This window comes from Pyrgilauda ruficollis, unplaced genomic scaffold (genome assembly GCF_017590135.1).
Source record: "Pyrgilauda ruficollis isolate IOZ18807 unplaced genomic scaffold, ASM1759013v1 scaffold42, whole genome shotgun sequence".
Lineage (NCBI taxonomy): Eukaryota > Metazoa > Chordata > Aves > Passeriformes > Passeridae > Pyrgilauda > Pyrgilauda ruficollis.
The window spans coordinates 5650247-5672692 of record NW_024525712.1 but is presented as its reverse complement, the minus strand read 5'-3'; the positions used below and the strand labels follow the sequence as shown (position 1 = coordinate 5672692).

Here is a 22446-nt window from a genome sequence, read left to right as displayed (position 1 = left end):
AGTAAGCCAGTAGTGGTCTACTGGTTCTACTAAAACAAGCAGTGTCAGCTTGATTACTGTGATTACCACTGAGAATCTGCCTCAGGGTTATGAAAATATGCTTGTGACATGTAGGAAACATAGGAAATGCAGGAAAACATGTAGGAAACTTAACATTGAATTCACTGTTGATTCTTGCCTTTCTTTATGGAAAAATGAGTTGCTGCAAAACAGTGAAAGTATTCCTCAGATACAGAGATATGGAAGCACAATCTCTTTCTGACATAAGCAAAGGCTAAAGAACACAATTTGAATTTTCCCTGCTAGGAGATAATTTCTAAGATGTTGCCCTTAGATTTTGTCCTCCTGCATCCTTTTTTCACACTGCCTTTTCCTGCAACCAATTTAAGCCATTGTCTGCCTGTTCAGCAAAGAGGGTAGAAGGTCTTTTCTTCTGTCAGATTTGCTTTAGCCCTAGGTTCATATCACAGAGAGAATGCCATGGCCAAGAGTAGGCATCCACCACTGCATTATCTCTCTTGCCAAAGAGTAGCTGAACCTACAAGTTCACCTCAGTCTTGCTACAGGATCACAGTTCCCTGTGGAGTAAAATTCACTTCATTCCACATGTACATCTAATCCTAATGTCTGAATGGTGGTTTAATGCCTTATCTCAGTGGTGCTGAAAGTTTCTGAAAAGACAGTCTGTACAATGAGTGCTGTACTAAGCAAACCATTTTTGCAGTTAGCTGCTATAATGTCATGAGCATTAAAAATTAATTACAAATAAATCAGATAGTTATTTCAATAGATGACCTCAGGGGAATAATTTCAAGTTGAGCAGTATCCTGAGAAAGCAAGCATTTAAAACATGGATGTATTAAACCTAAGTATTATTTTCTAAAGCACTGAGCTAGTCCCATTTCTACCGAAATAAATAGAAACTTTCTTTGAAATTCAGTGAAAATATAATGAGCCATCATTTGAGTCCTTTGAAAAATCTTACTTTCACTGCCAGTATCTCTTGTATACATATATGCTAAACCACAAATGTGCATAAATGTTTTAAAAAAATAACTATAACATCTTGAAATCATCAGATTGCAGTACCATCTTTTATAAGAGAATGCACTTTTTATACTAATGCTAGCAAGGTATGCAAAAGAGAGTTATTTTGGGATATTATGATGTAATTCCTTCAGCAACAGGAGCAGCAGATCATGAAGGAATATACAAGATTTTAAATCAGATCTGGTTTGTTTCAATGAAGTGGTTTTATTTGTATCTATCCATAATTATGAAAGTTCTGTAAACTTTTAATTGTGACGTGATGAATTCCTTAAAGGTATGGGCAAATGAGTGGATCCGTCAGAGTTTTTAAGTGAAGATGATATTCATTTGATCCCTCTCACTGAAAATATTTCACTGATCCTTTTTTACTGATAGATGGAACAGGAATACACCTGAGTTTTGGGAATCTGTTCAGAAATCTGAAATTTCTGAAAACTCATGCTTTCGGTGGATGTTGGATTTCATTGTTGCTTCATTTTCTATTATATAATGTGAATTCAAAGTAACAATGCTTTTGCTGTACTTTATAAACATGTTCTGCAAGTTTTGTTTTTTAAAAAAAGACTACATGTAAAATATTTTATGCTAAAACCCCAATTTTTTTAAAATATGAGAAAGCCAAAGCATCTACATTCTTAATTCAGTGATTCTGCTATTTCAAATGGTTTAAAAAACATTTCTGTTTAGCATTAGTCGTTCTATGCAAAAAGACTCTTGGAGGTTTTACAGGCTGTGTTCAGAATTAAATCATATTGCCTTCTAGTACTCTCTCTGTGTGGGCTGATATATATTTCTCAGTACAACCATAATAACTCTGGTTGCTCTTATCTTTGTTTTCACATTCTGCTTGGAATTTTTTAATGCTAAAAGGAGAATTTTCAAAAATAATTTTTTAACATATCTGGTCCCATATTAAGGCATTTACCAAACTCTATATTTTTGTAAATACATTGGATGCATTAAGACACCTTACTCCTGTCACTCCTATATGATTTAGAAGCTTTTAAAAAGCTGCCATATAAAGTTTTGATGCAAGAATCTGTGTTCCAAACAATTTTTTCCCTCCCTGTCACTGTATCTTAAATGCTGGTATACATTATTTTTATTTCTAATGCAGAATAAAATAACACATCATTTAGGTCCTTCTCTCTTTCAGGCATTTAAGTTCCTCTGACAGTCCCACAAAATTCCTTCCATTTTTTACTGACATTGACAGAAAAACGAAGAAAAATATTAAATGTAAGGTGATGAGAGATTTGGTCTCAGAAGTAAAAAGAAACAAGTAGAAGTAAAAAGAAACAAGTAGAAGTGATATTTGGAGGATGCTAAAATTTTATAAGTTCAAATTAGCAATGCTGGAGTCTTCTGCTCCAAAAATATATTCTTTGGCTTCATAGCATAATTTAATGTAAATACTTTTTCTAAGAAAAGGCAAAATTTCAGAAAGATTTTAGCATTTTTTACATTGATGGCATATTATTTCCACACAGAGGCATAGCACATACTTTAACTTAAGTGAATACAGTATGCAGTATGTGCACTGCATGGATATGGCTATTGCCTAAATGCTGTCCTGTCTGGTTAGAACTTAGTTTTAGAAAATATGTGTTAAATTCTATATCATGAGTATAGTGAGAAATAATGTCTGTGATCCCATTTACATGTAATAAACCTTTACAGCTCATCTTAGAGCAAATGTATATCTTTATCTATAAGGTAGTTAACAGCACAGCAGGGAAAATATGTAGTTCAAGCAGGAAAGTGTAATGGTATTGCCAACTTTCCAATTACTTTTTGGAAAATAAACAAGCCAAATCATGTACATGCCCAATATGTGTTCACTTAGACTAGAAGGTAGGTATTATTTCTGTATTTTGGCTGATGAAAAACACTAAAATTCTTGCTCAATAGAACATGGCTGTGTCCAAAATTAATGAATACATTGTGTATTGGTGCTATAGTTAAAACAAAATGAGGATTTCCTTCATGCAAGACAATAATTAACTGCAATGCAGCCAATCATCAACTGAATTTTTGAAACTGTACATGTGATGAGACATTTGGACCAACAGCATTAGAATTGTAAAAGTAGTATCTTTTAAAATGAATACACACTGTGTCATTTTTCTGTGTTACACTTAGATGAGCAACATCACTGAGTCTCACTTGATCCTTAGAAAACTTACTGCCATGAACTTAGGAAAAGGAGTACTGACTGAAAAGGTTGGTGCCCTGATTCTTAAAAAATTATGTTAAATGGTATTTTTTACTAAGAATCTTTGTTGATGATCTCAGAATATGCTATCTCAACCCCAAATTATAGTTATTAACCTTGAATTAACCTTGATTTTAAAAAGTTTACTGAAAAACAAAAGCAAGTTGAACCACTATTTCTCAGGCAGAATATAATCCCACATCAGAGTAACATTAAGGACTCTATGTCTTCAAAAAAGAATCCAGAGATACTACGCTGGATGCCTGTGTCAGAACTTAGGCAAATTTGAACCATCCATCTAAAGCACTGCAATAAACTCATGTTCCAGCAGTAAAAAAAGTCCATTGCAAAAAATCTGTTGTATGTCATGATTCATTTAGAAGCATTTGGACTGCCCAGTCCCAGAAGAAACCAAATGTACTTATGGCTTTAGCCTACATGGGAGACCCCCGTGTGTGGAGAAATGAAAAGGCCTCTCTGTGATCCGGGGAGCCTGCATGCTTCCTTCTGCCATTGTACTTCAGCTTAATGGGGACAAGGACACCAACACAAAGAAGGAAACTGAAGAAGAGGAGGGTTCCTCTTTATTCTCGCCTTTCCTTCCCCAGACATCTGTGTCTGGGCTGCAGTTGTGCTTGCTGCCCACCCAGTCTTTGTGCTTCAGCCTCATCACAGCCTGGTGACTCCCCATGAAGAGGTCCCTCTTGCTGTTTGTCCCTCGGGCTTTGTCTCTCACACATATCTGAGGTATATTGGTGCTCTCCTCTCTGAGTGGAAATAAATCCCTCTTTTTATCTCTTCCCATACATTCACTTTCCAGTCTGAGTGTTTACTCACCTCATCTTGGGTCCCTAACACCTATAAACTGAGTTCACAGCCCTTCTTTTTGTGCTAGATGATCTGTTTATAAACACATTCTCTCCTGTGAGGGAAGGAGTCATAGTAACTCAGAAACATAAAAGCTGGTTTTGAAATTAATTGGCTCTTCATTGTTTATATTTGTAATGTCTTTTACTGTTAGACAGAACCCTACATCAGTCTTTCTTTTAGAGTACTGGAGTAAACTCTCCCATGTCCTTGCCCTATTGCAAAAACTGATGAAAAAGACCTGTGCCATCATCAAGTCCAACCAGACTGATCACCTCCTTGTTAACTAGACCATGGACCACGTAGATCACACAAACTCAGTGCTATGCCTGGTTGTTTTTTGAGCACCAAACATAGTTCAAAGCTGAATTATTTCAGGAAAATCTCTGTCTGTGGGAATGAGAATGAGTGTATATGTGTAGTCATTGTAACTATCGAGCCCTCTCAGGGTCTTGGAATACAGATGCACAAGCCAGAGATGGACAAGAGTCATGTATCTGATCAGCAACAGGAGGTCTGTGTGAGGAGTTCTGTCATAAATGAGTCAGATACAGTGTTCTTTTGGTATTTGAACAGTGGTATTGTCAACTTAATGATTTTTTATGAGTTAATATGCATTGAGATACTGATACCTGAACATTGCACGGGTAAAAGTTTTGTTATTGTCTTTTATTACAAATATAATATTCTGTGGATCTTTACATTGCTCAGAAAACATCAGATGATTGATCTAGGTCATATAGTACAGTTTTCTTAGCTATTGCACTATGAGGCCTGTTCTCTCTGTTGTTTAAACTGTGACTTAGCAAGCTGGCTGATATGCAGTGCATTTTCTCGTGGTCTCTAAATTTACCAATTTTTTTTTTTTTTTTTTTTCTAAATTCACTGAAAGACACCTGAACCCAGACCTCTGATGTTAAATTTCCACATAAAAAATTGTTGTGGATAGCCAAGGGTGATCACAATTGCAGCTGTATGGGAAGCTTATTCCAAAGGCAAAAATGGAAAGGAATAAAGCTCTGTCCTAGGGTCAATGAGTCAAGATGAGGGTCCTTACCACAGAGCTTTGTGAGAACCTGTTCAAAGTCACTGAGGAGATGCCAGGAGCAGGCTTTTAAATTTATATGGCAAAATACAAGCTAATTCTGTAGTAAAGAAAACCCTGTGAGTCTGTTTTATAAGTAAAAAATGCATATATATTTTCAATAACAGTGAAAATGAAGCGTGTTATGTTTGGCTCTGGTATTTTGGGAAAATTTCCAAACTGGTTCCATTATTTCCTAATACTGAATATTTTTAAAGTATTCCAAGCTCATTATTTGTGCATAGTTCATTTTAGTATTCACCATTTGTGGCTGAGCAATTTGATGCTTACCCATTAGGGGAATCTAATTTTATTCGTTTTAAAAATTGCTTTGCTCAGTCAGAGCTCAGCTAATATGACCTTTTTAATTGGAGAATAATGGAGAATAAGTTATGGCTGGTGCTTAATGCCACCTTTTAATTACTGAATGAAATGTAAGGATATGTAAATGTCATTCTAATTGAAAATCAATCATTGAAATATTTTTAAATGCCAAATAATATGATCTTTGAACACCAATGAGCAAATTAATTTATTCAGAAATATTATACATCTCCATTATTGTGGAGATTATTATAATACTAATCTGCACTTATAAACTGATATTACTCCTAGCCCTTTCAAAATCCTTTTTAAAATGTCAAAACTGTAACTCAAAAATGCTTATTTTAGTATAACTAACTTTTTTTATTAATACTGGAGTGAGGAAACCTTTACAATCATCCATAAGTTCTAGATTACACAAAAAAATTTTAAAAAACCTATTCAAATGGCAGTTTGCATTTTAAGCAAGTTTTATTAATGTTTCAGTCTCCTCTAGTGAATTCTTGCATGTAAAAGGATTTTGTTGGTTTTTTTTTTTTATTAAAAGAAACTATCCAGATCCAAAATTTTTGTGTAAACAAATATCTAAGCATGAGGCAACACTGAGACTTATGATATATCAATCACAGTGAAGTAATACTTCCTTGGAAGAAATAAAAAATATCCAAATTTCATAAGGCACAAGGGTATAATCTTAAAAATGTCTGCTAAGGTGTGGCAAGGAAAGCCTGGAGACAGGATCTGATCTCTACTTGTGCTGAAGGCAATGGGCTTTTTGCTATTATGGCTGTCAACAGTGAATGTCATCAGGCTGCTCCATATTGCAGCAAATCTTATTCATGTCTTTCCAGAATCTGTCATACACCTAAGTTAGTGAGCCTTCAAAATGCCTGGAAAGAGTTAACTGACTTTTTACTGTAAAGCTTATTCATAAGTTTAACCTGAACTTCTGAGTTTTTTTGATAAAACAACCTTTTTTTCCTTTCTAATCTGAAAATTTATAATGGAATTGGTGAATAGATAGCAGAGTTTGTCAGGTAGCAGTGCTAACCAAGACATGATAGCTATTAGGTCTTACTTTGAAATTACATTAACTAACTTTAGCATAGGGCTGCACCTGCATGTCACCAGACCCAAATTAAAAAGTGTTGTAAAATAGAAAGATTCTCTACAAAGTTTAAATCAGATGGAGAAGTCAAGCAGACTGAATGCTTTTCTAGAAATAGATTGCAATGACTAAACATTTAGGCACGGTTCCCTGCACATATGATGGAAGCAATATCAGAAATCATTAATAGTTCAGGTCTAAGAAGTTTAGAGTAGTCAGATTTGGTTTTGTTAGTTCTGTGTTGCCTTTTGCAAGGGTTGGTTTTCAAGAATATATTAATTTTGTAGAAGAGTGACTTGAATATAAAAAACCTGCAGTTAATGTCTAGCTGACAGATGGGACACTAATTTACAGTCAGAAATTTTTGACTATTTTCAAACATAGTAATAAAGGAGTATCAGTGCTGTCAGCTGAGTGTTTTCCCAGCCAAAAATACCTGCATAAAATATTATTTTAATACAATAATTTACAGTGATGGTTGTTCTCTCAAAGATCATGCCTTTTTTTTTCAGTCTAAAACATATATGTGCAGTTGGCAAGGGGATACCCTGTGTTTCACAGTCGACTTTGCTCTAGGATTTACCTGTTTTGACAGTAAAACAAAGGTAAGAGTAAAAGAAAAGGAAAACATAACTCTGTATTGTTTTATAGTTATTGAAGTTATCATCTATTGCATTTTCTTTATGTTTATGTCCAGTATTTATTTCTCCAATATACTGTACTATTTATTTATTTAGCCCTACTGAAATGTAGTCAGTTTGGGACTTCAAAGGGGCCATTAGAGTTGTATAGCATGTAAAGATGCATTTTGAAGAAAGATATAAAAAAGTAACTTCCTTTTCAAGTAATAAAAGCAAAAGAAGGTTATATTTAGCAGAAAACTTGGTTTATTATAACAAAGAAACTTAAAGATTTATAAAAGATTACAAGTCATAAAAAAATGAAATGTCACCTGATTCTATTTGTTTTGAAGCTGCAAAAGTAAAATAGGATTAATTATTCTTCCATCATAAGAAATGTAGGTCATGTCTAAAATAAACAGAATAAAGGCAAATGTTTTTCAAAGTCAGAATCTAAAAGATTACATTTTCAAAGATGCACTTATCTTGCAAAACAGTGGCTATATAGAAAGTGCCTACAGGGAATGGTTAATGATAGATGCCAGCTTCCAAGCCCTGTCTATAATGCTACTATTTTCTGTATAATTTAGTGGTACTTTAATGTATATTATTCTAAGTGGATTTTAACATTTTTTTCATAGTAGAAGAAAACATATATACAAAAAATGTTTTTGCATTAATAGAACTGTTCAGTAGAAAATCGGTCTTCTCAAATATTTTTTAAAAATTCAGTCAGTCATTCTGAGAAAAGAGGGAACACACTGCATTTTGAAATACTGATGCAGGATCTAGTTTTTGCATGTTGGCATTTTGTGGGTTTGGGACCAAAATGCCCTCAAATTTCAAATCTATTGAAATCTTAGTGCAGAAAAATAATGACCAAAATTGCATGAACATTTAGACTAATTAAATGTGCATCCCATGCAGCAGGACAAAATTTCAGAACATACTTTTGTATATACTTCTCTCCCTCAGGTGATACTGCATTCTGGAATTCTGCTTCTTGCACAATTATACGCATTGTGCGTGTAACCATAATTTATCTGTAAGAAGTAAGCTCCCTATAGAAAGGGTTTCTTTTAAATGTGAAGAAAGATTGCATGTACTCTCACCTTTAAAATAATAACCTTACTCTATTAATAGAACTTTGTGTCACAGTACCTACCTTCAGTATTGATGATGAGGAGGATTTAGATGAATGATTGTTGCTTGCCTAAGGAGAAACATAGAATACCAGCAGATAGACTGATTCTGTTGCTAAACAGTAAAAATTCTGGAGAGCTCAAGTACATTTATTCTTCATCTGTGTGAAAGATGGAGATGTTCTCTGCATCCTCAAGCCTGAGTGAGGCAGTAATGGGAGACTTCTACAGTTCATCATGCTTCCCATAATTATCAGCTGAAATTTACTGTGCTCTCCTATATGCATAGCTGTTTTAGAATATTTCCTACCAATGGAAAAAAATTCTTAAAGTGGTCAAAAAATTAACAGTTCATTTGGGACATAGGAATTTTACTGAAGAATCTTTTTCTTGAAGTTAATGAAAAAAATAAGGTCTTCTACTGATGTAAAGAATGCTCTTACACCCCAGCAGGTGTTCAAAGAAGATGATTAAAATAAAGGCCAGTCCCCTGTCTGCTCTATGACTAAATCTGGATCTCAAATTTTGGGCAACCACCTCATGCAGTCCTTGAAAAACATTCTTTATTACACTTTGAAAACCAATTTTAAAAGAGCCTTATTGTTACAAATTCTGAAATAAAAAGCACAAAATTTTTTGCTTTGGAGTGTGGGGGGCTGACCCTGTCTTCCTCATGAGTCAGGCAAATGAGAGGCAATACAGCTAAAGACTTGTGGGTCCAGATAAAGGCAGGGAGAGGTCACTCAGCAGTGACTATCGTGGGCAAAACAGACTCCACCTGGGCAAATCAGTTTAATTTATTGCCAATCAAATCAGAGTATTCTAATGCTAAATAAAACCCAGATCTTAAAACACCTTCCCCCCACACTTTTCTGCTTCCCAATTTTCTTTATCTCCTCCTCTCCAGCGCAAAGGCATGTTGGAAATGGGGGCTGTAGTTCACTACATATTGTCTCTGTCCTTCCTTCCTCCTCAGGAGAAGAACTCCTCACACTCTTCTCCTGTTCCAGCATGGAGTCCCTTCCAAAGGAGACAGTCCTCCAGAATCGGGCATGAGTCCTTCCCACGGGCTGCAGCTCTTCATGAACTGCTCCAGCGTGGGTCCTTCCCAGTGGGTGCGATCCTTCAGGAACAGCACCTCCTCCCCCTTCTTCACTGACCATGGTGTCTGCAAGGCTTTTTCTCTCCCATATTCTCATTCATCTCTCCAGCACAAGAAAAATATCTTTAAAAAACTTTTCTAGAACAGTTTCTTTTCCTGCATATTCTATTCCAGGCTCTTGATGGGCAGAAGCTTAATTCATTCAGCTTTTATCTTTTTTGGGCCCATCACTGAGCTACTTCTGTAGCCTGCATCTGCTTTATATCTCATTGTAGGGATTCTTTTTATCTTGTCAGCTTGGTTGGTTCATCTTCCCCATCCTGTGCCTCCAGCCGCTCCTCCAATATAAAGGGATCCCAAAGTGTGCATTTTCTGCCATCTTCCAGCACTCTCTACTTCTCATCTTTCCCACTTGGTGTCAACTGTTGAGAGAGATGATGACTCCAGCAATGCTTATTATTACTACATTGTTCCCAAGTTCTTGATTCATCTCCACCTTAGCAGTTATTACATAGCAAACATTCATCTATCCTGTTTAGAGCCAAACTCATTTAAGCTTTTAACACTTTTCAGGTGGTCTAATTAGGCCCTCTGGACCCAGTTAAAATCTGTTCATGAATGTAAAGTTTAAGCACCAACACAGTGCTGTGGAATACTTGTTTTTCTTCATCTGTTATATCTCTCTAAGAACTCAGTGACATTTATGTCTGCAGGGAACCAGTAGATAGGTTTTGTATAGGACATTCCATTTTAAACTATGAATAGGGTTCTGAAGCCCACTGGTAGCACTGGTCTACTTAACAAAAATATTTTAAGAAGCATGTTGGAAAATGGAGCAGAGCAAACTTTTTTTCCATGTGTGCTTTTGAAATAAGGTCCCAAGTATTTAAATTGTGTTTCTTCAGCAGTGTCCAGGAACTGAAGCACACTTCAACATGTGCAGAGAATTTTCATTAAGATTATAGATATTAAAGGAAGCATCAACAGGAAGTCCAGGTGCAAGCTGTTACCTTGTGTACTTTTTTTCAATTATGCATTTTCAGGTGATGAATAGAAAACATTCAGATAAATACAGAAAATAACCTTGATTTCAAAAATAATTTCCCAATTTTTGTTTTTACAAAATATTTTCATAAATATTAAAGCATATCTGTCAATCTAGATTTTGCCAGCACTACTAAGATGCCATGGATAAACCTGTGGGAGACCAAGAAGCTTAGAAGTCATATATTTTACAAACCATTATGTAATGTAGGACACATTTTTGTGGTTTCTGAGACTATGTTCAATAATAATATTTTTGCATTTCTATAGCTTTTTTGAGAATTTCAAACCACATTTCACACATCAGTAAATTCATCTTTGCAATATCTGTGTAATTCACAATTATCTACGTTATGCAAATGAGCCAACTGAAATACGAAAGATCAAGATATGGCATGGCATTGTTTTCATACTGAAACTGATACAAATATCCTCATGGATCTTTAGGAATTAAGCTTTTGCTGTCTTTGTGCAATGTAGGCAATTGAAACATTTATATCTCAGAGAATTTCAAAATAGTTTAATTAATGAATTTTAATATTGCATCTTTTGCTTTCACAAAGGGTACAGAAATGTTAATTTTAATTGCTCTGCAAAGAGCCTGTTATCATGCACTGCATTACTGCTGTAGTGCTTTATTTTAGTACACGTATATTGATCATCATTCTATAGTTCTAGATAAAAACATGTAGCAGAGTCCTTAATCAAATTTATTTTTCTTTAGAATGTGCTATGGAGGTTTAAATTCTCTCAGCTCAAAGGCTCATCAGATGATGGGAAAACAAGAGTAAAGCTGCTTTTTCAAAATATAGACACCAAACAAATTGAGACAAAGGTAAGCAACATCCTCTTTTTCAATTTAGTTAAACATGACATAAAATGACTGTCAAGGCATCAAAAATCCCATTTACTGGGACATACATATGGTGAACACATCACAGCTTATTTATTTTTGCCAATTCTTTAGAAACTCCACAATAAACAGAAGCAATGTAATACCCACAGATATACTGCACTATTTCTACAAGCCAGTTATTAAGTTGTGTTATGATAATATTTTAGTTTTTTAGAAAAATAGTTTCTCTGAAGTTATTCTGTCAACCTATAGTAGATATAATGTCTAAAAATTGTGTTTAAAAAAAATAAAGTAAAATTAAAATTTTATGCCAAGCTTGTTGAATAATAATAATAATAATAATAATAATAATAATAATAATAATAATAATAATAATAATAATAAAAAAAATAACAAACCAAACAACCCAACAGTTTTTCAGTTATACGGTTTTAAAAAGAAGAAGGAGAACATGGCATGATATGGCATAGAAAAGGAAGATAAGACTGTGGTTCAACTGTGTTGTGGTTGACAAAATCCAGTGAAACCAGAGAAAAGTATCTGAAGACCTATGAAAGTTTTTAAATACTCTTACCTGGAGTTGTACAAGTTAGAGTCACTTATGAAGTAATATTTTTCTATACTGACCATACACAAAATATATATGTTACCTATCCTTCTAATGTTTAAAATAATTGTAAGGAAGTCTATAACCTTTCTTATTTATCATAAAGTTACAGTACATGCAATATTTCTTTATACATCTGAATTAGTAAATTATTCAGGATTTCATCAGCAAGCTTGACCTGAGTTGCCCCTTGGCTCTACTGTAAAAGGTATTATAATATCTGCTACAAAAAGTACTATGTAGAATAATTTGTCCAGTCGCAGGCCATTTCCACTTCATTTCTCACAGTAGACCTTGGAGACAGAAAAGGACTACTGACTTCATTTCATATGTGATCCTCTGCTGCAGTGAGCTTACATAACTTGTTTCAGATCAGACAGGAAGATTGTACTCATGCATAAACTACTTTGTGTATCTTTGTGCATTAAATCATTAGATAGACCCTGTGTGTGATTAGCCAATGGCTGCAATTCCATTGCTTGTAATGGAATTCTATTACTTTAATACTCTCATTCCTCTTTCTGTTGTGGTAAACAATCTGATTTTTAAAATTTTATTTTCTTTTTATTTTTATGCAAATTAAATTGCTTTTAATTAGTTTTACCCAATTTTACTCTTTCATAGAAAAATTGTAAATTTTAGTATTTTTATGAAAATTTGGTTATCTGTAAAATTATTATAATATAATGTTAATTTTGAAGTAAATATAATACATGTCTTAATATAATGTTAATTTTGCAGTAAATTTTCTTCAGGAGACATATTTGTTAAAACATTAAAAAATTATTCTTTTACATAGCTTTAATGAAAACATCTTGTAGTTGGCAAAATTCACCTTGAAAGTATCAGATAGAAGTCGATATGTGATTGGTTCATACACAATTCTTAATATCTATGTATCTAAAAGTACATATGTGTTCCAAATGTTGGAAGATCCCAAAAAAGCTCATTAAAGGCCGGAGGAAAGGCTGATATTAAGTAGCTGATGATTTATCAGAACTTCAGTGATTACACCTTTTACAACTGTCTCGGCAAAGTGCAATGTACCCTCTAGGATTTCACATTTAATGGGACTGGGACACAGCTGTGCAGCCTCTCCACTTCAGATAACTGGTATATATCATCAACTATGCCCACCACCTAAATGGTGTGATTTCTTAGACTTGAGAGTTACAGGCTGGCTGGAAAATGCCCAGCACTAATACCCATAGAACAGTCCAGTATTTGTCTCTGCTTATTGCACTGAAAGAGATTTCATGGGACCAGATGGTGTTATATGATGAAATGCTGCCAATAACAAGAAATAAAAATGTTATCAAATAACAGAAGTTTCATTTTTCCTGGGTAAATGAGCCACTGTGCACAAAAAAAAAAAGCTTGATGTAGATGACTTACATTCCCTTGGTGGAAAATAGAGAGTCAAGGTTGCAAAAGAGTTTTCCAAACTATGTCTAATTCTATATTATTATGAATTCTTGGGAGTAAAAAAACCACACTTGGGAATTCTATTTTTGTGTCTTGTTTACTAGCTAGATGTGATGTTTCTTCTCCTATTTTGGCTTCTAAATTTTAAGCCAAGTATTTCTTCCTATGCATTTTAATTTTAGGTGAGCAGTGCATTTCTCCATTAAAAAAGTTTTCTGTTGAAAGATAATAAGGAAAATATTCCTGTCAGTTGTTTCTCCTTCAGGTTCTTCATATTCCCTACAACTCCTTATAGTTTCCCACTTCAGTACTTCCCTGACTTACCCTACCTTTAGTATTGAGAAATTACAAGTAACCTTAGGAATAGTAGATATTCTTTACCCAAAAAAAGAAAAAAAATCTTAATACTTTCAGGTTTGTATTGATGCTTTATTTCCCTTTGCTAAACTGTAGCTATATATCTGAAAAATAAGACTTTTTTACCAAGCCTATTTGAATTGAGCATTTCCATTTACTTGTCATCTTACTTAGTCTTAAATATTTATTGAAGAAAGATAAGAAACCATTGTGGCCAGTGGAGTATTGTGGGCCATACTGAAGCCTCAACTAGGTGTTGCTGGTCTCATAAATTTCTTGTCTATTACAAGAAGATAACTTAAAAACCCTGCTTATTCTTCTCATCCATGATATGACAACCAAGCCCTGCTATATTTGCTGAGATAAAGAATAAAATTTAAATTTTTGGTTTCCATTTTGAATTTGGTGTTGTCTGGAGCTAAAACCTGGATATCTTTATTTGGGATTACAACCTGAAAAAAAAAAAAACAAAACCAAACCAACAAACAAACAACAACAAAAGCCCACAACAACTAAAAAAATCAGTCTGATTGGAAAACATATCTTGAACGATACAGTGGTAACAGTTCTGCACTGGTCAACAAATAACCTACACTGAGGCTTACCAGTGTCTTTCAAGTTATGAAAAGCACAAGGCACGATAACACTATCTGTCAGCATCTCCATTATTTGTCTTCCATGTGATACAGACTTATGTCTTGTTCAAATAGTGATTCAACAGCTCTCAGAAGGTCTCAATAAAATTGGATGCATGGTAATAATGCAACAGGCTTGTCAAGCTCTTTATGATATGTAATAAATGCAATTGTCCCAGTGGGTAGATGAAATAAGAACATATATTTTTCTTCTTTGGCTACGCACATGCAGTGAAGGAGGTCAGTGCAGTGTGCTCATTTTTTGTATTTTCAGTACCAGCAGGAAGTTTTGCAGTCTTGTCCTCCCACTGCTTTAATCCAATCTTGTGTGTTATTCTCTCAGTGTCTTCCTTCCAGTGCCTTTGTTGTACTTAATGTACTTATTACGGAACATACATTAAACTGAAAGAGCTTTGGTTATTGAAATATTAGACATGCACAGATTCTCCTTAAAAACTGACAGTCTCAATTAAAGAAAAAAAGCAGCAAACTCAGATAAGGAAAGCAAACATAAGGGTGCTTAGATGGTATAGTACAAATAAAATGATCAGTTACTCATCTGCCTGTTTGACTACATAGACAAATGTTACTTTAAAAAACTAAACTATTAGAGCAATGTATTTGTTTGAAAGAAATGTCATTGGTGTTATTTTCTAGGAAGAATTCATATTACATTCCAAAGCTAAAGAGGTTGCATTTCCATCTATAAAACTATATTTAAGATAGTAAAGAGACATATTGTGTCACAGTCTTCAGACTGTGCAACAGCTACATTTTCCCAAGTCAGAAAGGCATCCTTATTTTTTACTAAATTCATATTTTCAAATTAACCCCCAGTCCTCTTCCCTTTTCCCTGTTGTAATCAACATGTAAGCAAACCCTTACCCCAGCTTATCCTTAGGTATGTGTGACTATTCCTCATTATCTACACCTGACTAGTGGGCTGCAGGATTGCAAAGGCAGCCAGCACAGGCATCAGACATCCTTCAGACACAAAGTCCACAGCCTTACTCCATTAGTGGACTTCTTGATCAAATACTACTGTGATAAGCTGCATTTCTAGAAGCTTCTGGTGCATGAGGCCTCAGATGAGCCCCACTTTTCTGATGCTGTCATGGGTGGCCACATCTAACTGAGATGTAAGACAACATCTCCAGGGCTCTGCTCCTGTTTTATGATCCCGGAGGATTGCTTATCCCTGCACAAACCTAACATAAAATAGTGAAGAGACAAGAGGAGTGGACCAGCTGGTGAATTGCATGAGAAGTGCTTATATGCCACACATTTTGCTTTTCAGCTCTGTAATAACTTTCAAAATTGGCACCACCTTGAAAGTAATCCAGAAACGGGACTTGCAGTATTAACTGCAGAAAGTAGTGCTGTTGTCGCGTAAGACATAGGTTTAGTGTTACTGCTAGTCTTCCACCTCTATGTAGATATCTTACAGAAGCCAGAGCATATTAGTATTCAAAAGTTTATTCACAAGAGATTAGACAACTTCTCTCAGATACAGAGGAAGAGCTACTGCAGTTTGATCCATACTCTAAACTGTGATGGAAACAGAGAGGACTCTGCAGTTGGGACATTGGGAAAGTCTGACTCACAGGGATGAGATGTGCCTGTCTTTGCCCTTTTCTAAACCCAAAGCTCTGCAAATAATGTTGTTAGAACAGTCTGAAATCCCGTCTACAGTCTGTATTAGCTTCCCTCTGTTTGCCTATCTCCATAAACATTTACAGATTTGAAGTGCATAAAGCTGGAGTAGAGAAATGGGAACTCTGTGAAGGCCTCCCTTCTCTCTGTTTTGTTTGTCTCTGTTTGGTTGGGGTGTTGGATGCCAGAACCTAAGGTGAAATTGTTGGGTGATTTCAGTTGATTTTAGAGCAAATCTGAGATTAATGGGAATGGTCACATTTTTTAATTGCTTGATTTTGAAGATGGACTTTCAGTAGATGTAAAATATTTGATTGAACCAAAACTTATGTATTGAGGCCAATATTTCATGTTTCATATTTCATATTTAATTAATAATCATGATTGTGTATATAATTTTAGTTTTAGTCAACTTAGATAAGGATATTTAAATAGTGGCATTATAGGGTTTTTTCCTTAAAGTGTTTATATTAATTTATATTAATATTTAAATTCAACATCTACTGTCAATAAAATGTATTTTAAGAAACCTCCTCCCATATTTGCTCTTCAAATGTCAGTTAAATGTCAGTTAAAATGAAAGAAACAGGAGCTTTTTGCCCCCAAAATTTAGGACAATGATGTCATGGGCTCAAATACACTCATGCTTTCCTCTGCTCCACTATGGCTTCTCCATCAGTTTCAGTCCCTTCGAGGGTGTTTCCTGGTCTGCCATGGCGTACCCTCTGCTTCACTGGCCTTGTTACATTTTTGGGGAATTTTCTGCCCATTCTTACCTACGTTTACCCTGATGCACCCCTGTCTCTCTGTGGGGCTCAGCCATGCCCGGTGGTGCATCAGTTGGACCTGGCTAGAACCTGCTCAATCTGGCACAGGGCAGCCCTGGTCTCTCCTTGAAGAGGCCTTGCATGCAGGTCCCTCCACTCCCAAAAATTTCCCAGTTGTGGCCCAAACAGGGTCACAAAATCATGCCCCACAAATACTACTGAACGATTCATTAGTACTAGGACCACTTGTGCCTAGTAAATACCTGGCCTTGGACAGCAAAATGGTGTGATGGTGAGCTTTTATGGGACAGTAAGTTTGAATTCCAAATATTTGGTTTGGGCCAATTTAGTTTAGAACATACTATAAAATTCTGTTACAGAAAAAGCAGAAGCCCAGTGCTTTGCTTTTTGCTTAAAAACAAGCATACAGGGTGTGCCTCAACAAACTAGTTTACCAACAGATTGTTGAAAATAGTCTTCTGCTCAAACCAAAAATTGTCTCAAGTATCCCCACAATATATTTACCAACTGCAAACTTCCCACATAGTAGTATCACTTAAATTGAACGTGTTTTTTACATTATATTTGTTTTTTATGTCATATTTACATGACATTGTGTCAGTCTATTCTCTATTACTGTATGGGTTCATAGGAAAAAAGAAAGTTAACTTGTGCACAGAAGATGAAATATGTTGTAAGAAGTCAAGCAAATCTGAGAACAGTTTAGGCGTAATTCTGCCTTTCTTTGTGAATTAGGGCATTTGAATTTCATACCCAGCCATGTCTGTTTCTATCATTAGGGTGTGGTGTGACTTCACCTTATCTTTCACCCTGCCTCTGGCTTCTCATCTCTCCTTCAGAGGCCGACAAAGATGTGATCTACTCACCCTCCCCTTCTTGATACCTCATCATCCTCAAACAGCCTTAACTTGTCAAATACTTAAAAAATGTTCAACAGGGCCAAGTGCTGAGTCCAGGCAGTGCTGCAGGCTGAGGGCAGAGTGGCTGGGAAGGTGCCTGGTGGGAAAGGACCAGGGGAAATGGTGCCTGGTGGGAAGAGGGGTGCTGGTTGACAGCAGCTGCACATGAACCATTTTGCTCAGGCGGCCAAGAAGGCCAAGGGCATCCTGGCCTGTAGCAGCAATGGTGTGGCCAGCAGGACCAGGGCAGGGATTGTCAGCACTGGTGAGGTCACACCTCAAGTGCTGTGTCCTGTTCTGGGCCCTTCACTTTAAGAAAGGCAACGGAGCTGATGAAGGATTGGATGGACACGACATTTGAGGAGTGGCTGAAGGAGCTGGGGATTTTTAGCTTGAAGAAAAGGAGTCTCAGAAAAGGTCCTACCACTCTCTACAACTGCCTGAAACAAGTTACAAGAGATAGACTGAAAGGAAATGAGCTCAGCTTGTGCCAGGGGAAGTTTAGACTGGATATTAGGAAAAAAATTCTACACCAAAAAGGTTGTCAAGCATTGGAACAAGCTATGTAGGGAAGTGGTTGAGTCACCATCCCAGGGGATATGTCAAGTGCAGATGTGGCACTTAACAGCATGGTTTACTGGTAAACTTGACAGTGCTGGGTTAATAGTTTAACTCAGTGATCTTCAATATCTTTTCCAACCTGAATTATTCTATGTTGCAATATTTGAATGTTCTTTCAAGTTGACTGATTTCATTGTACAACCTGAGTACAATATAAACAATAAAGTATCATAGAGTGAAAACTAAATTGACACACAGCACTGTCAGTGAGCAAGGTATGGATATACAGATTTTATTCTTAACAGTTTTAATTTTACAGTTTCCTATAAAAATTCAATTTTCATGTTAAGGCCATTATTGTTTTCTAACTAGTCTGCTCTTTATTAATGTAAAATGTTTATAAACCCGAATTTAATTATTTTTTTTTCTTTTTTTTTTCTCTTACTTCTTTCAGGAACTTGAATTTCAGGATCTGACGTCAGTTTTACACTGTATTCACTCCTTTATAGCAGCAAAAGTGGCATCTGTGGATCCAGTATTCATAGACAGTCAGAGTATTGCAAGAAAATATATGTACAGTAACTGATACTAGATTATATGTTGTGACTATGGAAAATAAATTATTTTCTTAACAAAAGTAGTTATTTCATTCACAATATTGCAACTTGGTGATTTTATAAGAAGCCTATAGTTGTGTTATCTGTAATGTTAAGAGTTTTCACAATCTGATATATTTTGAATCTATGAGTTAAAAAATACTAAGTCAAAGCTTGTTATCTTCACCATTGATCTAAAATTCCAAGTGAATATTCATTCAGTAATATTTGTAGAGTTGTTTTGATTTCTGCTTCCATGATGATACATTCTACCCCTTATTACATAGTAAGGTGGAGTAACATTTGAAAAGTGTATGTCCAAAATTTGGCCTCTAAGTCTGTTTTGAAAAGTGTTGGGCATACAGACAATACTACAGTCTTCACTGTAGAAAATAAGTAATTACTGAAGACAGCTGCTGTAGGAATTGAACTTTCATCATCCACCTGTATCTTTGAAAAATTGTATTTCTGTGGTTGGGCTCTTTCAAGGCCTGAGAGTTTAGCTCTTGCGAAACACTAAATACTCTATTTCAGATCTAGGGACATAGCTAAGCACAAACTTGGCTCTAAGAATCCTCAGTAGCCCCAGTGTATTTGCAAGGTAATGTTAAGAGTGTGTTTAAGTATCAACTGTGAAGAGCTTTAGACTCAGCTAAGAAGCCTGACTATAGACACTTAGTTTTAAGAAACTTGCCATAGGGTTTTCTTATCTTTTAATACAGCTTCCATGACCCAGTCATTTATTCATTAATAGATTGACTTGACACCTATCCTTTACTCTAATGCTCTGTGTGCTTGGGAAGAGCTTTTAGCTTTTATTTATGCTTCCAAGATAAGATGAACATAACAAAACATAAATATTTTTCTGAGACATCTGCCTTTCTTTTTCCTATAGCTTTAACCTTGACTCTTATTCAAGAAAAGTGGATTTTGTCCTTGCTGAGGAAAAAAAATATTTTACTTTCGATATACGCCTAACTTTCCTTCCGAAATCATAATCTTAAATACACAGATAATTCGTCCTGCTATTGAAAAAATTATTAAAAAGAAGACATTTTAGTCTTAGGGCATATTCCCTGTAAGTGATACCAGATATTGCAGGTTTTTGTGACAGAAGTTTCAGTTTTTCTCACTTGTACTTTTGAGGCAGCATCAAGAAAATAAAACGATCAAAATCGAGCAAGTAGAATATCTTAAGCAGATGCCGTGGATAAGGAGTGAATTCCTCAAAGTCCTCCCTAAATTTTAGGAGTCTTGTCAGGTGTCCTGATAAAGTTACAGCCTAAAGTTACTGTAGCCTAACGAAAAGAGGTTGGTACCTTTAAAAGGTCTCAAGTGGGGAGTGTTCTTACATAAACTCAGTGCTTAAATTTAGTCAGCTAAATTCTCTCCTTCAGGTCTTGAGCTGTTTTTTCAGACTGCAGTGGGGCAGTTACTTCAAACAGGTGCTTCTCTGTCCACGTAAAGCTTGGGCACAAATAAAGTGACTGATGCAGGTGATTCAATCCTGCCAGGAGGATTACTTGTTTCTAAGTGTTATCCATAGAAAAATTAATTTGAATGGTGCAGACTCTGTTTGTAATTCCAGTGTTGTTTAGGGTTCCAGAGTTGTTTGCACTGAGGGATGCTAACTAACTCCTGGTAAAAGAGTATTTAACAAATGTGATAAATATTTTTATTATTTTTAAATAAATCTTTGTAGCCATTATTGTATTTTTAACATACATAATCTCAATTTTATAAAAATTTTATTTCAAGAAAATAATTTTAAAAGTTTTCTTTTTTGAACAGGCATTTATTGAAAATGTTCCATTTAATTCTCAGCCTTCTTTTTTATTTTCACTCATATTTAGTGAGGTTTTAACACTCACAAATTACAGCATTAACATTATAATATCATCCTTACAACCAATTCTCAATTCAGTTTATTAGCATGAATAATTAGAAGCATCACAGTTTCTGTAGGATGAAGAATTATGGAATTAATTCAGTTTTGTTTTTCTAGTATTTTCTCATGGGCAAAGTTCAATACTAAGTTCAATATGCTAGTTATAGTAGAAAACTGTACCAGCTAGTGCTGAACTGGTACTACAGTCAGTCATCTAGACTTCATGTTTTATGAATCATGTGATTATAAACTAGCATCTCTCCCCAAATACTGTAATAAAACCTTAAAATAAAGTAGGCCTAATTTATTAAGTAATCTTTCATTTCTACCAAAAAAAAATGTTCTGCAATTCAAAAAGAACATTCTTAATTTTTTTTTTCCAAAGCAGCTGGATATTGCATTTTTTCATTAGCACTTTCAAATTTCTTATATGAAGTAGCTTATGCTGATTTTAATTAATTTTGTTATTTGTTTAATGGAATTTCTAAATTCTTTTAGAATTTAGAAAAAATACAATTTAAGAAAAAAATGCTGAAATTCAGCATTGTATTTTAGAAACAATTCTCCAAACATATTTTTAATGACGTACTTGAAGATCCCTATTAGCTCACTTGCTTTTTCCTTTCTTTCACTTTCTGCAACACTCTCAAAGCAGGGACCAAAGGCCACTTTTTGAGAAAGTTGCCAGAGGCTGGGAAAAGCTAATGGATTGCTAGTTACTCAGCTGTTATATAGGCTGTGTAGGACTTCCATGGATAGTCATATACTTCATATTTGAAAATGTTGCATTCCCAATTTGTTCCGTTGCTTATGTTTCTTTGTCAAATTTTTAATCATCAGTAAAGCATATCAGTTTGTCATTGCCTTCAGAATGTGGATCATATATCACGCACTTTTTTTTTTGTCAATGTTTTGAGTATTTGCACCACATTTCAGCTGAGAAAACACCCCAAAATAGGAAAACAGTGGGATTCACAAATAGATCTGCTGGTAGATGGCTTCCACAGTCACCCCTCAGGAACTGTAGACTGAGGCAGAGGACACCTGCTATGGGCATTTCAAATGTCAAATATTTAATTTCTAATGAAATCATTAAACAAACTTTTATATTCTTTGTTACATACTTGTGATTTATTAAGGTTTAGTCTTACAATCTCATTATGTATTTGTGTATAGTTTTCCTTTATATTTTTCTAGGGTGACAAAGGTGTACCAGAATTGAATATGGAGTAGGAAAAGACAATCATTTGCTGAAGCAGCACCATAAACAGCATGCTGGAGAAGGAAGCATACAAACACAGAGTTATAAAATTGGTCCCCATTACAAAATCAAGATAGCTGCTTGTGATTAGAAATGAATAAAAACAGGGCAGTCTCTGTATGTCCAAGTTATCTTTATGCCTTTATTTAAACTCAAGACTTGGTTAAAAGGCCAAAAATGATCCCCTCTACAAATGTGATTTTGAGGAAATGGGTAGTGTTATTGATTTAAATTAGAACAAGGCTCATCAGTTATTTATAAATTAAGGCGTGGTACAGCCTGGACTTAGGCACTGGACTTAAATCATACTGATGATTTGTTAATAGAATTTCTGTCATTTTTTTCTCTAACATGATTAAAATCT

At 35.1% G+C, this 22446-nt stretch overlaps 1 protein-coding gene across 1 annotated transcript in view; it reads left to right on the top strand.

The window, feature by feature from the left end:
• The window catches only part of SNTG2 (syntrophin gamma 2), a 210135-nt gene extending 191212 nt beyond the window's left edge, over nucleotides 1–18923 (top strand). The window contains exons 15-17 of the mRNA XM_041477904.1: nucleotides 7161–7253; nucleotides 11281–11391; nucleotides 18792–18923. Of these exons, the coding sequence (XP_041333838.1) occupies nucleotides 7161–7253; nucleotides 11281–11391; nucleotides 18792–18923 (336 nt within the window). The remainder of the gene's footprint in view (nucleotides 1–7160; nucleotides 7254–11280; nucleotides 11392–18791) is intronic.
• The last annotated feature ends 3523 nt before the right edge of the window (nucleotides 18924–22446 follow it).